Source organism: Gallus gallus, chromosome 19, assembly GCF_016699485.2.
Source record: "Gallus gallus isolate bGalGal1 chromosome 19, bGalGal1.mat.broiler.GRCg7b, whole genome shotgun sequence".
Classification (NCBI taxonomy): domain Eukaryota; kingdom Metazoa; phylum Chordata; class Aves; order Galliformes; family Phasianidae; genus Gallus; species Gallus gallus.
The window spans coordinates 8,132,857-8,155,146 of NC_052550.1; the positions used below are offsets into that span (position 1 = coordinate 8,132,857).

The 22,290-nt window shown below is 48.9% G+C and overlaps 1 protein-coding gene across 17 annotated transcripts in view; it reads right to left on the reverse strand.

Annotated features, from left to right (window-relative positions):
- Window positions 1–585: 585 nt before the first annotated feature.
- Window positions 586–22,290, reverse strand: part of BCAS3 (BCAS3, microtubule associated cell migration factor) — a 302,111-nt gene continuing 280,406 nt past the window's right edge. For 4 of the 17 annotated variants that reach the window (XM_004946729.5, XM_004946728.5, XM_015296145.4 and 1 more), the window contains 3 exons: window positions 18,770–18,937; window positions 12,660–12,725; window positions 586–1,468 (listed from right to left, as the gene is read on the reverse strand). In XM_004946729.5, the coding sequence (XP_004946786.1) occupies window positions 1,320–1,468; window positions 12,660–12,725; window positions 18,770–18,937 (383 nt within the window). In that variant the 3' untranslated portion in view covers window positions 586–1,319. Of the gene's footprint in view, window positions 1,469–12,659; window positions 12,726–18,722; window positions 18,938–22,290 lie in introns of all 17 variants that reach the window. The other 13 variants (XM_004946730.5, XM_415889.8, XM_040650516.2 and 10 more) reach the window with 5 other exon arrangements.

Sequence of the window (22,290 nt, forward strand, 5' to 3'; positions counted from 1 at the left end):
TTTTTTCTTTTTTTTTTTGCCTGAGAAAGGACAGACTGAAAACCAAAGCAAGAAACCAAAGTGATGGCTGCAGACTGCAGACTCACAGATTTTATTACTGGTTTCCAAACCTGAAGATAGAGGAGGGGAAAAAAAAAAGCTTTGGAGATCTGAGGAATGGCATTACAGCTAAAATCAAACCTCCAACCCAGGAGTGAATTTGATATTTGGTGTTTGGGGATGGAGGAGGAAGAGGGTGGTCAGTCCTGCAGCGCTCAGTGCTGCTGGGGGCGGCTTTAGGAGCGCACAAAGATTTGTGGCTTTCGATAGTTTCCTCTCATTTCCATGACTCAAACGGCATCTATTCCAAACAAGCGGTGGGAAGGAAATGTCACGAGCTGACAGTCCCAGCTCACCCTCTGTTCCCAACAGGAGCTGAGATGGATGTAGGAATTCACGTGGTCACAGTGTGAGCCTGCGGTGTCACTGCGTGGTGCACTGCGGGGGCTGTGCACAGCCCTTCCCCACAGCCCTGCAGGGCCGCAGGCGGCAACGGGCACAGCCACAGCCACAGCACACGGTGCCCCAACATGGATGTCTGAGCAGTTTTGGGTTTAACTTCCATTTATTCAATGACACATGCATTTCTGGACAGATAGCCGAGTTCCAGTGAACAACGTTTATAACCAAAGATGAGAAATCTGTGACTGCAGTTAGTCAATTAAGTACGTTTCTAGAATACATGACTAGAATAAAACTGGAGCAAGAGAGATCATTCTTCCAAAGAACAAAAAGAAACATTTTCCATTTGTAATACTCCCGGCATCAGTACGGGGGGAAGGAGGGCAGCAAAGGAGCGCAACCGGGGAGAGAAAACACCATCAGCCCTGTCCACAAACGCCCCTGAACTCCCACTCTCTGGAGCTGACTCGTTACCACTCGGCACTTTGCAGAGGGCTGCAGCTCCTGGTGGGTGCACACCCATAGCGCAGAGATTCCCTTCGTCTCTGAACACAGAAAGCAGAGAGCGGCTGTGACACCACGTGCTTGGCCAAGAACGGCTCGGACAGATCCCTCCTCAACCAATCTCTTCCCGAACACAGCGAACAAAGCGGCCGCGGAGCTAGCGGGATTGAAGACGGAGTCTCTTCGTATTGCACAGAAAACAAAGTCAAGGTTTTGTGAGTACGTTCCAGGAAGGTTTACGTGGAAGAGTCGTCGGTATCGATCAGGGTAACGAGAACCATCCAGCACGCAGCGGGCAGCGGACACATCGGATTGCTTGGGCGGAGAGGCGGCCCGTTACCCTGTCCCCATCTCTCCTTGGGTGTTTGATGAACTCAGGGGAAGCCCGTGGGGAAGAGGCTGAGGGGCTGGTTCTCATTAGTCGGGAGGGGCGATCTGTAGCCATCGAAATTACGAGGAATACTTCCACTGGTGGACCCGGAGCTGTTACTGAGCGTCTCTATGCTTCCCTCTCGCTGAAGCTCTGCAACAGGAAGAGAGAAGAGGCCCTGGTTAGTGTTTCAGATAAAAGAACCCCGAGTGCTGTTAGGTGGGCATCAGTGTGGCCAACCACTTGGGGCCTGCAGGATCCAGGTGTGGGTGTGCTCACGGCTGAACTGAGCAGGGTGCGAAGGGCAGGGAGGCAGACGAGGGAACGTCCTTCCTCCCCAGCAGGGACTTCCTACAGAACCAGGCATCAGTGCCTGCTTCTTTGAGGGAGAAGAAAATGCCCCCATTGCTATGCACCCTACAGCAAAAGACAACTCACTGAAGCTCTCCCTCTCCCAGCTGCACTCACCAATGCCACCCCCTGCCCTTGCTGACCTCCCGACGCCCTTCCCACTCCCTAATCTTGCAGCGTGACGATTTTTGTATGCACAGAGCACCGTCTGCAGTCGTGCCCTCTCTGCAAACCACTTGAACCCTGCAGCTGACTCAGAGGCAGCGTGCAGCAGTGCAACTGGGAAGCGTCACCCTGCCTGGCACTCAGTGGCAGCACACAGCCATGACATCAGGCAGAACCTAAGCACACACTGAGGACAGGGCACAGGTCGGAGGCTTGGGCACAGTGCTCTGCAGACATTAGCTGCAATGGGACCGTGTAATAAGGGATGTGTCCATAGGCAAAGTGTATGGCAAAAGCAGAAAGTCACCTAAACAAAAAGCATCCCCCAGGGCCACCACCAGGGCTGGGAGACACAGCCCTGTGTCCCAGAGGCAGTGCAGTGGGGATAAGTGCCCTGCAGTGGGGACAGCGTGCCCAGGGTGGAGAACAAACCTGCAGGAAATGGGTCGCTCACCAAGCAGCGCTGATAATGACCTCAGCTGTATTAATCACCATTCCACACCAGTGTTTGGTTAAGGAATGTGCATGCATAAACCTCTTCATTTTCCTCACATCCTCACTCTCCCATGAGTTCAGGAAGTAAAAACAGTAATTTAAATCAGAAATGAGCACCGTATCCCACACTAATGTTGTGCTTATCCCGTCTGATTCGGCGCTTTTATCTCCCCTGCGCACAGCTGGCTCTGGTTACCGTCCCACGTCACCGCCTGAGCTGGGCAGCCATGGGCAGAGCCACCAGCTCACTGCACCCCAGCCTAACGCTGTGGGGCTGCTCCCGATGTCCCCCAGCTCTTTTTTGGCTATAATTGATTTTCAGGCTTGTGTTGCTTTTGCAGTAAGTGGAGCAAAAGGCAGTGGGGTGCGTTTCTTGCGCTCTGTCCCATCCCGAGCATCACCGTGGCCTCACTGTTGGCCATGGGATGGATCTGGGGAGGCTGTGTGCTGGAGCTGTGGCAGCAGTGTCACCTCTGCGGGGCCTGCCAGGGGGTGGCACTGCAGAGGCTGATGCCAGCCGGGGAAACAGGCTGAGAGACACAGGATGGGCACAGGACTTTGCTGCATGTGGTGATCTCCCCTGGCTGCTTCCAGGCAAGTTTTCCAGCCCTACAGCCCACTCTGTGTTCGGAGGGGAGCAGCCCCCACACCTGAGCTGCAGCCCAACAGCATGACCCTGCACACACTGCTCCAGACGCAGGGCCTGAGTGCTCCCAAAGTGCTCCTGGCTGCAATGTGCACGCTCTGGAAGCAATTACGTACTGGGCAGAGGACTGTGTATTCGGACATCTAAGGAACCACTGCACAAGGCTTGGCCCAGGCAGCAGCCAGCACTGCTGGGCAGGGATGGGTCACACCACGGCACCTGGCTGTACAGGATGGGCAATGAGATGTTAGCAATCACCTGGGGTACCTTGCCCTGCCAATGGGACCCCTCAGTGCACCGTCCTACATTCCCCCAAACCAGCCCTTTTTCCTTCCATTTATTTCATTAATGAAAAATGTTATTTAAAAAAAAAAAAGGAAGCCCAGTGCCAAGCATGCCCCGTGGCCCAGACCTGCCACAACCAGGGCAAAGTGCATGCAGGGTCAGTGCCATTCCAGCCAGGTGCTCAGGTGCTGGCTATCAAAGGAGCAGCTGAGCCCCACGGCACAGCCCCACACCACTGGAAGGAGGTGACCCCACCAGCCCTGTGTGCCAGGAGAACATCCGCTGGGAAAGAATGCACCCAGGAGAGCTGGGGATGCAGAGCAGGGTGAGGGCTGTGCAGCTGTGGCTGAGTTCTGCCATGGACAGCCTCGGCCCCAGCATGTCTGAGGGTTATTGTGTCTGCGCTCCCCTGTGCACACACTGTCGAGATGCATTAACTTCCTTAAATGTACCAGTAAAACAACTGCTTATGATGCACTATAATGAACTTGTACGGTAGCCAACAAATTGTGCATCATATCAAACCCATTCTGCCTTATAGACTCTCTGGCTATTTTGTAATAACTGCAATTTGCTTCTGCTGAAGCAAGATAACTAGGGTTGAGAAGTCAGGCTTTGCAGAAACCTAAATATTTGATTTGGGGGGAGAGTGGGTGGGAGAAGGAAGAAAGGGGCCCCTGGGAGCTATTTATGGGGTCAAAATAACATGAGACCTGCTCTTCTCCTTGCGTTTCCACCATCAAGGAAATGAAATACTGTGAGAAGACCAGCACTTGCATGATTTTGGCCCCAGAAATGGCTCCCTGAGGCATTTGAAAGCCCGTGAAAAACAAACACAAATACAAATAGATGCTAATACTGGAAACGTAAATACTAAAACCTGCCCGTGTCCCCGGAGGAAACAGCTCACAGAGTTCTGCCTGGCCTAAAAAAAAAAGGAGAAAAAAACCACAGACAGGAAAAAAAGATGAAGGAGCAGCAGCAGCAACATCTGCTGAAGCCATGAGGAGAGTCACTGCCGGGCAGCCAGCAGCGCTGTGCCTGCAATGGGGGAACCCCTGCTGTTACCCCACAGCCCACAGTGAGTGCGATGCCGGGGCAGCAGCATCAGCAGCATCACCCCTTGTGATCCTGCCCCTTTCCTGGCAGCTGAGCCATTGCCTCCCCAGAGCCCAGAGACGATGTGGGGATGAGGAGGAGCAGCAGCAGCCCGGGATGCTCGGGGTGTGGGGGCACGATGACCCCCCATCCCACAGAGACTGCCGTCCGCTTCCAGAAAGCTCTAGGAACTGTCAACGGAGTAGAAAGGGAGAAAGTCCTGCCAAGCCTAAATGTGAAACCATTTTATATGGCGCATTAATTCAATGCCTGAAGAAAATCTATATAGCCCTCTTTTGCCCGGAACACTCATAAATTATGCTGCCTTTCTGATTTGTGCTCTCGCCGCAGCGGTCCACTCGAAGCCGTGGTATCTCCTTTATGCCTACTCAAAAATCTCCTCTCCAGTGCATTATTTCTTCTAATGGTTTTCCCTTTCTCCCCGGCCCCCTCCCCTACACCAGGCGGTCACGCACCGTTTCAGACCCCCCCAGAGCCCCCTGTGCCGGCACAGCCGCCCTTCCCCTCTCGTCCCCAGCGCTGTGCGAGCCCCGGCCGGGATGAGTGATCCAACGACAGCAGCCTGATGTGTCGGGGCAGCGGGGAAGCGGCAGCAACTCTGAATACAAGAATTATTCTTCATCATCTCAAACTGTCACAACACATTACCCTCAAAGCCGCGGCTCGCTGAAGGAGTGACCCTGCGCTGAATGGGAGAGCGCTCGGGGAAAGAACTAATTGTAGCCTCTTTTCACACGTCAGTCACTTTTCACAGCACCAAGCCTTTCAAGCTCAACTAATGTCAAGTTCCCTTTTCCTTTCTCTGGGCTGAGCATTTCTGATTTTTAAGGATGGGGTTTTTAAAGGAACGAGGTCTCTGCTGAGCGAGGGGAGGGGAGGGGAGGAAGCGTCAGAGTGAGCACGTATTGGAAAGTCCATCAGACGCATCAAGACTCGTTAGGAATTATACAATTAACAAGTAGGAATGCAGGAAGTGGGGTAATGGCCAGCAGGGCTCGCATCTCCTTGATTTTGGTGCTGTCATTCATCTCAATTGTTTCAGCAAAGTTTTTGGGCTCCCCTATGAGCTGGGGCTGCTGGGCAGCAGCTTCCCGGCCCCTGTGCCAAGGCGTGGGGTGGGCATGGGATGTGGGCTGGGCACAGGGTGGGCGCAGGGTGCAAGGCAAAGCAGGCATTTCCCATGGGGTACGTATGGGGAAGCAAGCAGCAGGCATGCTGTGCCTCTCCCCAGCCACATTTTGCAGCAGCAGGTATAAGGTCAAAGTGAGAGCCCTGCTTTACAACCACAGACAACTTCTCCTTTCCTTTCCAGGCAGAGCACTCCCTGCAGATGTGCCCCAAGCCACAGCCTGCTCCTCGCTCCCAGATGAATGCTCAGGTTCCTCTCACCTCCTTCTCTGGAGCTGAAACTGTAAGATACTCTGCAGCAAGGACTAATTGTTACTCATATAGTTGCACAATGCCCATCAGAGGGGACACGCAGAGCAGACCGGGGCTCCTGAATGTCACTTATTAACTGTAATGAATAATAATTATGTATCTTCTGCCATCTGGATTCTCATTCAAAAGGATCCTATATAAAGCCAACACTAAAAGGCAGTTTATATTAACACAGTGTAAGTCCTGGGGATCTCTTAAACTGTTTGTAATTTACACAATGCTCCCCAGTGAATGGGTTACTTAAACATTTTCATTTTGCTGCCTGCAACGCACTGTCATGCAGAGAAGGGAGCTCAGCATACAGTCCTGCTCAACCTGCACCCTGCAGCAGGACCAGCAGGGCTGGGTACGCTGACACACAACGAGCTTGAATACTGAAGTGCAAGCACTGAACACTCATTAGATCTCTTTTAACGCTTAAAAAGGAGGATGATCACTGCCATGTCTCCATGCCCACTCAACCCACTCTCCCTGCACTCAGGTGGGGGCAGCTCAGGGACCATTCCCTGCAGTGCTCCATGTGGCCGCTGCAGACCTGCTCCAAAGAACTCATTTTTCCAAATTCCCTTCACAAGAGGGAACGTAGCACTATGGCACTTGAACACTGAAAATCAATCCCTGTATTAAAAGCATTTCATCCCAGCACTGCATCTTTCAAAACGTTGAGACACCACGGGAGCACCCGCATTAAATTTGCAAAGTCAAGAAGACTTGCAAACACTGCCTGTACAGCTCCTCTGAAGCTCCGTGGCCAATGTAAAATATTAGCTGCTGTCAGACTACCTTATGGTAACTCTAATGCTGAGTCCACATAGAGTTCGTTAACGTGATGCACTTGGAGATGGAAGCTGGCATCTTGGAAAGCAGGTGCAGGATGCAGCAGGTAGAGCGGGGGTACGGAAGGCAGGGGATTGCCAGGGGGACAGAGACTGAGACTTCTGCACATCAGAGCCCCTCAGAGACTGCACATTTCGAGTGCCTTATTTCAGTGCTAGGATGCCAAACATCCAACGTGCACAGAACTGAGCCTACAGAAATGCTGGGCTTACTCCACACATGGAGAGATGGCTGAGATGCCGAGGAAAGATTTCAAGGTGTGAACTTTGCAAGAATTTACAAAACTCTTTAAAAGGTCTACAAATAATAATAATAATAATAATAATAATAATAATAATAATAATAATAAATCTTGTTTTTTTTGCTTAAAAAGAGAAACCCAAAAGCTCCACAGCGCTGGATTCCGTGCTCCATGAGCCCCAAGGCTCCGGCATCCTGCCAGACCTGACGCCAAACGTTTTATGGAGGGTGAAAAGTGCAGCAGATAAAGGACGAGCATTTAGAGAGACGATATTCTCTGCGAGAGGCACTTTCACAGCGACTGCAGAGCTTTCGAAAAATAATCTCAAGTTCCTTCGAGCTGTAGATATTTTTGGGAAGAGGGTTAGGGTATTTTTCTACCTAAATGGCACTTGAGGAGGATGAGCCGCCCATTGCAGCCGGTATGTGAAATTTCAAGAACTGGAATGGTTACAGAGAGCAGATTTCTGTGCTCGTGGTGGAAGCCCACAGCTCCTCATGCAAGATTTCCAGTTGGGTTTTAAACATGGGGATGCCGGCACTCATTTGCTGTGGTGTAAAGGCACTCCCTCCTATTCCGCCCTGAAAGCTGCAGCATGTTGCTGGTGTCAGGCCCACCACGTGCCTTACATGGAACACACGCTTTCCTGTGCAGGCCAGAGTACATGCATTTGTGAATGTATTTAGGCAGAACGATTGTGTATCTTCACTTACGCAAGCAGCACATCTGTGTAGGTCAGACCAAAAGCATTCGCTGAGAAAACACTGTATTAAAATTCCTGGGTTTGGGCTCTCATTCCCAGGGTTACGGGTTGCTCAATAGTGACCCCTCTGTCAGCCTCTGCCTCCACAAAGGGAAGCAGGAACGAAATGCAATCTGGGTGTTCACAGCACCTACCAGCCCCGCAGCGCATGCCATGCCTGGAGTCCACAGCACCCACAGCCTTCGGGAGTTCCGGAGGAGATAAACCTCTTTTGTTCCCATTTCATGCCTAAGACCTATTTCTTCCCCTCTTGTGAGGTTGCCTTGGTTATTGGGTTTCCTTGTAAGTTTGCCTTTAGGAAGATAAGGCGATGAGAGGACAGCAGCGTGTGCCCCCGTGTGCACCTCGCATGTGTCGGGAGGATTATGAGCTTCTGACGTTCATTTTCTTCTGAGTTCATTTTAAAAGTATAATATTACAAAGCAAATAATTCTGGCACCACTTGTAGCACTTCTGACACGAAGTGGATCTCTGGACAGCGAGGAAAGCTACTGAGTGGCTCTGGGCTGCCTCCCTGGCGCAGAGTGATGATGATGAGGAAGCTGGAATGGACTGGAATTTGGGTTTGATTCAAAGGGAAAAGTTGGATGTGCGGGGAGAGCAGATGTCCAGCTGGTCCAAATCAGAAGGTCCGTGCTGAAGTGCATTCAGCAACACAAATGATGTCACCCAGGATGAGCCTCGTCTGCTCCTCTAAGCACCTTCAGGCTCTCCAGCCCCAGCAGCGCAGGTGGGAACCTATGCAGCAGAGGTCTCCTCCTTCCATCCCCTGCGAGCAGATCTCAGCATCACTGAGAAACACCACACATCCCAGCAATTCCAGCTCCAAACAGAATTCATTCCATCTATTTAGCCCATTATTTTAAAGATGACGTTGTTTTAAGCAAACTTGTTTTCTAAACACAGACCCAATTCTATGAAGTGCTCAGAGCTTGCAGGAGCACTCTTAAAATCAAGCCCTGTGTTGGGTGCTAGCTGGAAAACCACAGCCCATCTGGTGGGCTCCTTGCTCACAAGATTGCTTCAAGCTCTCTGTACGTCATGCATTATTATGTAGCTCCAAATCCTGATGTTAGACATAAATATGGAGTCTTGACAGAAGTGACATCTGAAGCTCAAGTCCAGATTTCAGGTTAAGGACCTGTCCCTGTGCAGTTCATCTGCTCACTGCTGCCTCCAGATTAGGGAGGAAGGCTGCTGGGTTAATTTGTCTTTTGCTAATTGCCACCATGCCTCGTTTCCACTTGGTGGCCTGGCCTCAAGAGATGGAGCAGCCAGTGGGAAGAGCTGCTTGGAGAGGTGTGTGCAGGAGGGAGATACCCTCCATGGAAATGCTGTGCTCTGGAATAGGAGAAAACCAGAAGAGTCTCAGGGAATCTCAAGCATCCCTCCAGAGCACACTGCAAGGGACTGCTTTGGTACCTGGTTGGGAAATCACCACCGCTTCCATCCCGCTCACCCGGGGCTGCTCCAGGCTGCCAACACTGCTGCGTCCTTCCCAGAAAAACCTCTTTGGAACCATCAGCTTTTGAAGCAGACAGAGTTCATGTGTTGGGCAGATACTAAGAAAGTCCCTGACCAAGGAAATAACAAATAAATACAACCCCCCCCCCCTAAAATACAGTGTCTTGGCTGCCAGGGTGATCTGGAAACATGAGCTAGAACATCTCACTAAAAAGGCAGTAGGCAGCGTAAGGTCTGATGGGGCTGTGCATAAAATGTTCAGCAAGAGGAGAGCAGGATGAGAACTGCTGCAGCCTGAGACGTGAGCTGAGGATGTGATTCCTCCTCACCGGATGCCTGGAAGATGTCACGGAGATTCTCTCAGAGCAACCCGTGTGGAGCCAATATGAACTCCCAGCAAAGTGCTTAAAAACCCATTATTTATAATAACTGTTAAATGATGAGACATTGTTTACCCAGATCGCAAGATAAATTCTCACTTACAGAATGCTTGCCTGACTGTCCTGAACGTCATCTGGTTTTTATTTAAATGCAAAATGTAATTAGGCTCCCAATAACACAGCAGAATTCAATAAGATAGGGCTTTTCACTTACAGTTTAATATTAACATTTTCCCATAAATGTTAATGAATAAAAGTCTACCGTTTTATGTATTATCCATGGTGGGGAGACAGCTGGCTAGGAATGGAAGGAAAGATAGTGTTTTCATGCTGTGAATTAGGATAGATACCTGGAGGAGAGCTAAGCATTCCAAGCACTGCCGTGGGCTGGCACAGCACTGCCTGCTCCTGGGGCTGCCACTAAACCTGCCCCCATGGGAGCCATGCAGGAGATGCTGCCCCAGTAAAAATCCCCCTTTTTTTTTTCTTTCTTTTCCTTGCTGCCTCTCCCTGCTCCTCGTGTTCTGTCTGACCAGCACCAGACAAGCATCAGATAGTCAACAACAGAGCTGTTAAGCAAGGACAAGGCCCCCAGCCCTGATACTCTGAGACTCCAATGCGGATAGCGAGGCTAGATTATCAGAGCAATCAGGTTACTATTTGTCTGATACTCCGTTAGGGAAACGCAGGGGGTGATGAGAGGCGATGGCAGGAACGCAGTATGATGATAGGAAATGATACAGAAGGATGGAAGAAGGCCTCAGAGTCACCGAGGTGGCACTCCAGGAGCCTGCTGAGCAACTGCTGCCTCCTGGAGCCGAGCAGCAGATGTGGCGATGGACCTCTGCAGGCTGAGAGCTGCAGGGCCGAAGGGCTGGAACACACTGGAACGTTTTAATTGCTCCAGCTTCTGACCTGGACTTTACCGATGGGAGTTTCGCTGTGCTAATGCATATTTTGCTGTTTGGTGACTCATCCTTCATTGCATCTCTCTAATAAGAAGCGTTCATTGAACGGCTTGACTACTTAACAATTTGTTGCAGAAATGGGTTTCCGTGCTCCAGTCTCCTCTCCTGTTTCCCCTGATGAGAGCTCTGCCACGACTTTGGCCATCTTGCTTCCCCAACCAAGGGAACAGGAGATGCCCTCAGCATCGGTGTGACACTGATGTCCTACGTGGGCAGGACAGGGAGTGGGCAGATTGGCCATGTGCTGTTTCGAGATAACAAAAGGCTTGAACTTCCAAAGAGTTAATGCCAGATGCATGGCAGATCTGCACCACACAGCAAGCAGAAACAGGAGCAGAGTGTACCCAACCATCCCCGACCAGCAGAACACCCCCAGCCTCCATCCCAGAGCTGCTCCAGGGCTTCTGGCTTTGGGAGGACAGAGAGGACTGTCTTGTCATCGTTCTGCCATCACGTCAGCAGCTGCAACAAGCTTTGGCTCACAAACAGCTGTGAAAATACCCGCTTCGCACGGTGGGAGATGGGGGATCTTGTACTTACTAAGAAATACATGCTTGCCTTAAGTTGTATCCTACACAGAAATACAACGTGAGGACTGTAAAAGGAACAGCAGGGTAATTACAGAAATCAGAGATGGAAAAATCCCACGTGGCCGTCTCGCCTCCCGCACCCTGCTCAGTGCAGGACTCCTCGGTGTGGGGCATGCTTCAGAACTCTGGCTTTTAAAGGGAACATGTAACAAACACTTGAGAAATGTTTCTAAATATTTAGAAATCCCCAAATAAGAGACTCCCAAGCCAAGCTGTACAAACAGAAAATCAATTAAAACAAAAAAAAAAAAAACCTGTTAAAAATCCACAGCTTTTGCATGCACCAAACCACATCTCTCTGAACAGTAAGCATCAAAGCATCACCTCATGGTCAGGACACTGCAAACAGTGCTGTTAGGATGCGCAGCCCTCTGCAGAATCAGCCCTAAATGAATACCTACCGTGCTTTCCTCTTGCTTCCACTGAAATCAATAGCAGAAGCCTCAGTGATGCAAAAAGCTTAATGCTTTACAAGGTGCTCAGCAAAACACTCATACGTGAGCAAAACCAAGCTAGAGAGAAGGGACATTTTTCTGTGAAGTGCTGGAGTATTGCAGAAGGAAAATTAATTTGCTTAATCATTAGTAAGGAAAACCACAACCCAAACCAAACCAAAACCCAACATAATAACAAATCTCTATGGAGAAAGGGAATTGTTTCTCTGTGAACTACTTGGAGACAAAGCACTGGAAGAAAAATGTCCAGTTCCAATAATGTCATAACCTGATTACAGCCTGCACAGGAGAGCTAAAACACTTGCAGAACAATGAGTAAGAAATTAAGTTTTAAATTGAGTGCTGGCCCTATCTGGTGTCACTTCTTTATATTCCAGCAGAAAGGACACTGCTGAGCTCATTTCGCATACAGCAGCCCGAGATGCCTGGGTACAGACATCATTTAGTCATCCCGTGCATGTTTCTCCCCATTACTTTCTCTGGGAGGAATGACAAATCTAGAAATGTGACTGCACTTTGTTTTATTATGGTATTGATTTTTCTGCAAAGGGAAACTGCATTTATCCCCCAGGTCTGTGTGCTGGCAAGAAAGGGTTAACAAAATGTTTATCACAAAGCTGGCTTCAGAGTTGAAAGTAATGTGATCAGTAATGAATTTTGTGTTACATTAGGTTGTATAAATGGACAGACAAGCGCAGACAACAAGTGGCCAGGAGTCGGGGCTAATCTAATGATGTAAAAATAGAGACAGCACCAATTATACTTGGGGCCAGCTCAGAGCTCCTGCAGGGACTGCAAATGAATAGGTACAAATCAAATTACTGACTAATAGACGCACTACAAGAGAGGGCAGTCAATGCTAAATACATTAGGGCCTTGTGACCTCTCTGCTCTGAACAGCAGAATCCTAAATTTGACTTAAAAAAAAAAAAATCAAAGGAACTCTTGTTCATTTAAGGAGAGAAACAGAACAATGTTATTTGCGACATGATTTGAAACGCTCAGATATTTTTTGTTTTGCTCCCCTACGACCACGCTATGTGCGTAACCCCTGGAAACCTGACAGAGGGTTTGCTTTTATAGCAAGGAGAAATAGCCTTTGTGCAGAAGTTCAGACCTGAGAACAATACAGTCATGTTACATACCAAAACATTTCAAAGCCATGTGCCTCTTTGCGGTGATGTTTTTTACTGCTACTTCACCGGCTGTTTCTGTATCAAAAATAAAATATTTCTTAAAAAGTGCCTTGATTGAATGAGAAGAAAGATACCAGGAATCTCCCCAAACCACGAGCAAGAGGAAATAAGCACAGCCGACCAACTTGTTATCAAAGAGCAGAAAGTCAGATGTCTCTCAGCATCAGTGTGCCCCTCAGAAACAGCAGCGGGTATTTTCTATGAGCAGCAATGAACCTGAATTCACACCAAAGACATCTGTGGTAGTGACATTCCCTCCCCCGCCCACCGAATGGACGCACCGATGGGCCCAGAGGAAATCCCACTCCGAGCCCTGAGCTGGATGTGGGCCGCAGGCAGCCCCAGCTGAGGAGCGGAGCACCAGGGCAGCTGGGGACTGGGCAGTAGTGGGGTCTGAATGCACCCAGTGGCCCACAGAGCCCCGCAGTGGGGCTGGCAGTTGTGTGGGCAGGGCAGGAGGAGCCCTCGGTGCCTCTGGTGCTGCACCTCGCATGTGGGAAACGAGCGACAAAAGCACACCGAGATGTGTGCAGCACAAACGCTGCTCTTCTTACCCAGCACTTCAAACATGGCGGCTCCTCAAGAGCCCTGAAGCTTCATCTTCTTTTTTTTTAAAGAGTCTCATCCAAATAAACCTTTTGTAGGAAGAACATTGAGCTCTTAGACTTAATTGAGGGGGTAATTTAATCTCTGACCCTGGGATGAATATTCTGAAAGTTCAAAGGCTGCTTTTAGCATCAATGTTATTTGATATGCCACTGTGTTTGCTGCCGGAGCTGATTTTGCATTGAACCTATGCAGAAATCTCTTTGCAGAAATGCTTTTCAAAGGGAAAACCAATTGATCTGTGCTCTTGTATTCTCCACGTCTGAGTTAGGACCGAGACCAACTGAAGGGAGAGAGGGGAAAAAAACCTTAGGGAGATTAGAAGGAAGAGGAAAGAAAGGAGGAAGAAAGGAAGGAAGGAAGGAAGGAAAAGCACCAAGTGAAGCTTTTGCTTGCCAAGCTCGGAGGTGCCAAGAGCTGCGTGAGGCTTTGGGCCGTGGCATCCATCTGAGGGACGGCCGCAGCTCGGCCCTGTGTGGCGGCCGGGAGCCAGAGCGGCCTGAACGCGGCTCCCAGCGCTCGGACGGGCATTCCCTACCAGCAACTCTAATTAGCTCCACTTACTTACACCCCATTAATCAGGTTAAAGAGTTTGCTTCAACATATGAGCCTCCTTCATTGCATTAGGAGTTTGTTGATGACATCTGGAAGGAATCCAGAAGGTTCCTACGCAGGGCCTGCGCGGGGCTCTGCTGTGCTCACACCTCTGCTGCCATTGACGTGCCACTGCTGGTAGCTGACGTTGTTTTCAGGAGTTTTGAAAGTGAAAATAAATAGATTTTTTTTTTTTTAAAGGAAACTTTATAAAGGGCTCTAAAGACCTTGCTTTACATGATGTAGCAAGTCTTTGGCTCTTGTGGGTTTTATTCATCCCAATGTTGCCACAGTTGCATCTTTCCCTGTTCAGAACTAACAGCATGGGTTCTGAGATGCAAAACTTCAGAGTTCCTGGCAGAAAAAGCAGAGGTTGACAGCTGCAGCAGCACAAGCATTGCACACAAAGTCTGCAGCATTGCCTGTCCTGGCAGTAACCTGCACAGAGATGCGTACTTATTGTATGTACTGACAATCCTCCATTGGAAATTCGGGTGTTGTGTGAAGTCTCCTGAAGAATAAATCTACCCTGCTGCCACTGTGCTGTGTGCTTTGTAGTAATAAGCTGGGAAAGATGTAGGGAATGGGTTTCGATTTGCTAAGCCATGTGACGGTGGAGCACACCCAGTGGAACACAGTGGAGCCAGGCTGACATCCAGCCTGAGGGAGCACCTCTCCTTAGGGCCACAGCTGCAAGGTTTCATGCTCCCTTCTGCTGCTCTGCAGCCAGCGAGTTCACATCCACTGCTTTTCTTTAAGGCCGGCCTACACCTAAAGTGGACGTAGCAAAAGACTTAATGAATTTGGGTTCCTGGGATGTACACAGACCCTCCCGTGCTATACCTCCATGGAAAGGAACCACACCAGCGGTACGGTGGAAGAGGAATCTGTCTTGTCAGGTTCAGCACATGCACAGAAATGGGGCTGCAGAAATTGTCCTCCATAGGTGTATTTCAGAACACATCCTCTCCACCAGACTGCAAAGGCCTGGCCCCATGTTACAGCTGATTTTCAGTACTATGCCTAGAGATGACCACCGTGCATTTGAAAGTGTAAGAAATGTGCTTGTTGAAGGACTACATGAGTCAGAGGATTTACTGATTATGGCATTTTTGGAGGCAAAGAGCTCCAGCCTGGGCTGGAGATTTCTGCATGTCCTGTTTGAGATCTGTCCCCTGGAAACACAGTTTCATAAATCACAATACTAGCTTTGCTTTTGTTATTGAAAATGCAATGTAGAGCTCCAGCACATACTCAGAAACTATACTGCAAATGTAAACACTGTAGTTGCTTGAAAACAAAGCTTTGCAAGCAAGAGGTCACTGACCACTAACATTTGGTGAGTAGATTTTCGATTATTTTTTTCAGTTAGAGTTTGGCAGAAAGTGAAACAGCAAAAACATATTTTTGCATCTTTGCCAATTTATGCCTCCTTTGGAATTAAATGTGTATCTAGGCTGACAGCTTATGTACAGCAGACTCCACTTAAGATAGACATGGGTCGTCTGGATAATTGCATAACAAGGAGCAAAGCTGGTTTCCCAATCAAGTCAACTAGCTGGACGACTGAAGTTATCATTTAGGTCACAAAGAAAGTAGACTTTTGGGGGGTCATTTTCCAGACCTGATTCTTCTCTCGTCCACTGTCCGACAGCCCCTGGCAACTAGCCGGAGTCAGGGATGGGAAGGAGCAGTCAGGCCATCTAACTCCCCTTCCTTGCAAAGGCTGGATTACGACTCATGCTTTTTGTGTCCTCCAGCTTGATGTTGCCTATATAACCAACTTGTGGGTGATTTCTGCCACAGCCAGTAGCTTGGAGCGCTGAACCAGTGAGGTGTTGCTGATCCAGCTTTGCAATGCAATGGGGTAGGTAAGGAACAAAGATACCATTAATATCTGCTTCCCAAAGTGGTCTGGGTACTATGAACATGCGCTTCCTCTGCACTACTGTTGCATATCAGCCCTGATTACTATATAAATCTACGTGTCAGCTATGTCCTAACAGTTAAGGCATTAAAAGAATCTATTTATCTCTTGCCATTAAGTGCATGTCAGGCTCAGCTGAGCACTTGATAAAGTCTCAGTGTCCATCCGATTGCCCATTTTTTCTTTGTCCACACTGTGGACCTGAGCACTATGCAAGCACATACTTTCACATTCAGGGTTAGATATTTACCTATGTTTCAGTTCAAAAAAGACTTTGTAAATCCTACTAATGTGTTTAAGGACTAAAAAGAGCTAAAGGAGCACAAATAAGGGTTAAAGGCATGCAAAACTCTGAGCTACAGTCAGTCATTTTAGGATTATTAGAGTGAGGTTCATAAATTACATAATTTTGAGTCCAACGTAGAAATGTAATTACTGTCTTTGGAAGCAGTACCAACACAGAAATCAACTACCAACAAGCAAATTTATGGCATCTTCTCTGCTGAGCTCCTTGCTATCATTTCATTGAGGTGAGTGGGTGGAAGGGAATCCAAGGAAGGAAGAGCTAGGCCAGAAAACAGAATGTTTTCCAAAGATAAATTCAATTCAGCCTGCGCTTGTTAACATGTAAGTGGTTTGGGGGAAGTTAAAACTATCCTACTTGTTAGGAGCCAACAAAGACACCTCTTCTTTGAAGCAGGGGTAATGTACCTCCGAACTTATCTTTCCCCATTTATTAAGCAGCAGACAGATGCTAGCGCTTTAATGCGATCCCCACTTTGACAAACGGCTGCTGGCAGCCTGCCGGGAGTGCAGTCACGCATGCTGCATGAGCACCAGTCGACTCCCTGGGCAAGTGCAGCTTTCCAGGTATCAGCAGAGCAGGAGAGTACTTTTATGGGCATCTGGTTAAGAAGAACAGTTCAAGAGCTGCTAGGGGATGGAAGTGGAAAGGGCATGGGAGTTCACAGCCTTATCACTAGGTTTTCTCGGCTGCACTGAGTCACCACATGCCCATATCCTAAGAATAATGTACGTTAGTGATAGAGAGAATCCCACACCAGGCAGAAGAACACAGAGCATAACGACAGTGTGAGCGGGGCAGTGGGATGGGGTGAGCTGGGTCAGTGCTCATGTTACTCACTACTGTGCAGTGGTGATTACATTTGCTGCTTTGAGATGGCATCTATCTTACACTCATGATGAAGATTTATGTGTCTAGAGCAATAGCAGGGGGAAATCTTAGCTGATTGATGGCATCTCTGTATACAGTCCCCTTCTGCCTTTACACCTGCAGTATTCTGAGCCTAATCTTACAGCAAAGAAATTGGCACTCATTGGTGTCAGCTGGCTTGCACTGGTGAAAATAGAAGGAAAACACAGGAAGGAAAATACCCTGACAAAGTCCTTGATTTATAGAGTAATATAAAGTTTCTGGGGCAGTCAGTAACCTCAACTTGTCACATCTAGATAGCTTCAGCTTCCAGAGAAATTATTGCCTTCACCTTTCCCCTAAGGTACCCAACCTGAGGGGAGCCAATCCATCTGAGGAAGTTCATTCTGCTCATAGAATGGGTCAATAAGCAATGAAATAAGTGCATTTCTCCATTTGCACAGCCTGGTTTTCCATCTTCACAGCCCTTTGCAAACAGGAGCCTCTTAAACTCCACACCTGCAACGTGAGGCATCTCTATTCCCACTGCAGTGATGGAGCAACCATAGGCATGTTAAGTGCCTTGTCCAAGGCAGCAAGGTACTGAGAACATGCACCAGATTTGTAACTGAGACCCATACTTAGTGTTCAGTCAACCTTTCTGCTAATACTGAATCTTAAACCATCCCATGGCTGTATCCCTTTCAGCAGTAGCAACTCAGAAGAAAGACTTGGAGAGATGACAAGCTGGGGTACAAAGGGTGCTCTGCACCATGTGTCAGCTTGCTTACTGCTACTTGCACGTACAGGCAGGGGCTTAAACTGCTGATTTTCAATCTCCTCCAGTTGGTGGGAGGTGGCAGCAGCGCGGTGACCTGCTACAATTCTGTGAGCTGCAAAGTGAGGGACAAGCCCTGATGGGAAAGCCCTTGAGCCTCTTCCAGCTGGAGCAGCGCAGAGCTAAGAGTGCTCACAGCAGGGCAAAGATGAGCAGCTCCTGCCCTACGCAGCCCTTCTGTGATGTCAGGAGGTTGGCATACCCCTACGTTACTGCTTGAGTTCCTCCTTTCCTCCTTCCCAGGCAGTCTGCCAGAAGAGTGACAAGTGAGCTGGCAGCTGATGTTAGAAGCCACCATCGCTGTGAGCTGCTGGTCACAACGCAAATGGTGCACACATCAAAGATGGGCCTAGACCTTTTACTAGAGGGCGTTTTTAACACAAGTCAAAATTAATGGAGACAATAAAACCACAATAACTGAGCTTTCACATTTCTGAACATCTCCTACCGCTGGGCCCCTTCTGAGCAGCATAATCTCTGACGTGCCATTCCATTTACTTAAACAGATGATATAATTTATCAATATAATGGACACTGATGAAGATGGATTAATTTGGATTACAGAACCAGTTTCACAACAGCTCTATTCAGGACACAAAATTAGGATGTGTGCGATTATGACATTGTTTGGATCAGCGTGGGCAAGGGCAGCAATCTGCACAGAGCCTGGGGATGCTCCTGTGTTGGCTGGGGAGGGAGGAGCGTCCTCAGCAGCGCAGTACGGCCAGGGAGCTTAAAGCCAGCGTTTTTCTTCACGCCCCTTTAGACCTCCCTGACTACATTTGTGTGACCTACCAGTGGTTTCTGACTTTTCTCACACCGAGACCCCCATAAAGACAGAGGTAGAGCGCAGAGGAAAGGAGAAGCAAAGCTTAAAATAAAAATAAAAATCACCATTGGGTGAGATGTAAGTGATCTCTGATCACACCTCTTCTTTGTACCTGTTCCTGATCCCACTATGTCCCTGCTGGGGGATTCGCACATCGCATCGGCCAGGCGCTCCCGGAGGCCCTCGTCTGTGTGCTCCATGGAAGACATGTGACGGAGACCGAAGTTCTCGGGCCAGCTCCCGCACACCTCCAGCAGGGTCACGCTCCGGTCAAAGGCACCTTCAACAAACAAACGGGAGATGTTCGGGAGACCCTGGGACCACAGCACTTCCATGTATAATATTTACGGCATTTGAAAGAAAGAAGGTCTCGTGTTTGGAGTTCCTGCAAAGCTCATTTTAGCACATTAGTTAAAATGGTGGTGTTAACAGCACAGGAGGAGCAAGCAGAGAGCCAGGTACTTGGCAGGCTGAAGCAAAAATGTTCAGTCACAAACACAGACCCAGTTCTTGTCTCTCACTAGTGAGAGCTGGGAGAAGCTCCACTGCAACCAGCATAGTGACCCCGATGCAAATGGCAAGAGAATCGGGAACTGTAAAAAAAACCTGCTGAGGTTATTAAGTACATCACACAGGTAGAAATCAGTCTGAAAGTTGATTTGTCTTTTACTGCTTTGCTGTCGAGCTCTTTCCCCTGTGCTCTGCTGGCCACAAACTGCAGTTTCTGTCCTATTGCTCTCGTGTAGAGACGCACCGGTGAGGGAAGGGCACACAGCCTGCTTGCTTTGTTTGGTGCTCGAGGAAAACAGCGAGCCCCGCTTTCAGCCTGGCTGTGTGGATTTTCTGTCCCTGCGCTGGGAAATGTTACCTGAAACTGGAGCTAACAGAGACCCTTTCATCAGCAGGGCTTCACCAGGATGCTGGCTACGACGGAGCGCATGCACCTACAGAGACACTGAAAGGAACTCCTTGGCTTACAGTTATTACCTCATTCACAGCAGTATAAGATGCCCTGCCGAATGCAAAGATTAGATTCTGAATTCAAGATCACTTCAAAGTACAAATTAAAATCATTCTGCTCTGTTATACAGCAAGTCTTCCACGGAGGCTTACTGAAACCATTCCCACTTGGAGCAAGGCTGCAGTCACGCTTTGTTGCTTCAAGCACATACCATTTACCCCACTATTAGGTAACTGAATATGCAGCATTTATTGTGCCTGGTTTCTGCCAGCCTGCAGAGGGGAAAAAAATGCAAATGCCAATGTTTCTCAAAGTTAAAAGTACATGAAACACGTCCTTGTTATCAGGCCTTTGGTTTTCCCCTTTGATCAGCCGTCAGAAACTATCTACACTTGTGCTCTGTGACTGTACAGCTTCACAGCACACTCTCTGCCACTGACAGGTGGTAATAGAAAGGGTGAGAGACCGAGCCCTGCGGCAGGCGTCCCTTCCTCTGATAACGTCCAAAGTACCGGGTGATAACCGTTAGTAAACACTCGGGCAGTCGGTTAATCCATACATCAGCAAAGAGGGGCAGATAATTTTGAACTCTAATGGCACGGACAAAAGCACAAGGGCTGGCATCCAGGGATTTATATGGGCTGCAATGGTGACTTCTGGCTCCTGAATTTCATCAGCGCGCACAGCTTTGATTTATCTCCCTGCCTGGCTGCAGAGTAGATTCCTGGCACTAGAAAACCATCAACACTGAAATGGACCTCTACGAAATGGGACCGTGGCTCTCGTGCGATACACGCACTTGAACTCTGGATGAATCCCAGTTTGAACCGAGAGGAGGAATGACCAAATATTTCAACTTTTAATGGGTCTTTGGATTTATAAGGTTACTTCAGTCTCCTAATTTGTTTAAAGGCAAGGGTTCTTGAAGCTTGTTTGAGAAAATGCAGCGAGGAGGCTCAGTTTCTATTATGTCTGAGTCTCTGCAACATTTCCACGTTGTCAGCTATCCTTGCTACAGGAGGAAAAGCAAAATTTGGTCTTTTTTGAAGCCTCCTTTTTCAAGTCATCCTCCATAGGCATTTGTGAGACCCCAAGACCCCGCTCTGCTCACGCCTCAGGAGCCTGCTGATTTGGGGCATTCTCCATAAGGCTGCTCATGTGCCCACCTGGCTATCGGGGCCTTCTAACCCTGCTCCACACACCCAGCAGGGTGGTGATGAGCTCATGCTGCTGTGCCAGGAACACTGATGAGAAATCTCTTCTCTGCTGGGGTCTGCTCTTATTTTGAAAGTGAGAAATGGGAGCATTTCTGCTCCTATAAGCAGACATATGAATAATAAGGCAAATGGCTTTTGAAGCTCTGCCAAGCTGACTGCATACGTGTACAAGGAGAAACTTCGTAGAGTGCCGGTCTCTGGTTCCAGAGATACTTGAGTGAGAGCAAAGGAGACAAGTGTAGCGTTACCTCTGCAATCAGGGCCAGGAGCTGCCAAAACTTCTTAGCAGCAACGTGTGAGGTGCAAGTGTTAATGTAGATGCAGGTTGGAGGGATTAACTGCACAGAAAGCTTTCTTGTAAAAAACCGAAAGGCTGCTGACGCTCGGGTTTTTATCTTCCCTCCCTTTGCACTGCCTTTCCGTGTTACGAGCACAGGTCTGGCAGCATGATTCCCATCTGGGTGTCCTGTCACGATTCCCCAACTGCTGTGGGGAGAACGGGACCTCGCTCAGAGCAGGCAGGTCCCACACAGCACCAAGCACTGCCTCCGTGCCCCTCCTGTGTAAAAAAACTCACAAAAACAAATCTGCTTTGGGAAAAACGCGACTGATTAGGATGGCTCCTCCTGTTCTTCTTGCTGCTGCACCGATAGTAGGCAGGTGTATCGGGGAGAAATCATTTCTATCATTTTGATTCATCCTGGGTATTTTTACACCTTGGGAAATTCTCCTGCCAAGCGCCTGAAACCGCAGACGGGCCGGTTACTCCCCGGAGCCTCTGGGTGCTTTGTCCTACATACATCACTACCACCAGTACAAGGGCTAATGGTATTAAACTTAAACTGATAGTGGCTAACCCTATCTTTGCTATTTATTAAATTGTAATCTCTCTCTGGCTGCCTCGCTCTCCCTTTCTCAGTCCCAGCATCTCAGCTGATAACGTATCAGATTTCTCATCGTTGGCCAGAGGGAAGTGTACAGATCAGCCTCAGGGCAGCGTCCCTCTCCCCACATCCCACTGCCTGCAGACCTGGGGTTATGAAGGCTGAGGGGAGGCAGGTGGCACAAGGTACATCCCTGACCAACTGATGAATCCCTACAGCCAACCATAGGTGTACAAACCTGCTGTGTGACACCCGGCCTTTCTGCTGTCCCCAAAGCTGGCACCCGATGGCGGGGTGAGTTCCACCTACAAGCAGCCTATTTGTACAGGAACAACTCAAGAAAGGCAAACCAGGTGCTACTGTAGCCAAGCAGCTACTTGTGTGAAATCCTGGCAAAACCTCACTGAAGTCACTGAAAAAAAATGGCACTGAATAAATGTGTGTGAGTGCTTCACCCCACGGCGCGGTGCTTTCAGGCCGGCAGGATGTTTCCTTCTCCCCTTATTTACTGAGGATGAAATCGGGTGGAAATGAAGACCATCAGCTGCCCTGTGCCATGCCCCCCTGCCTC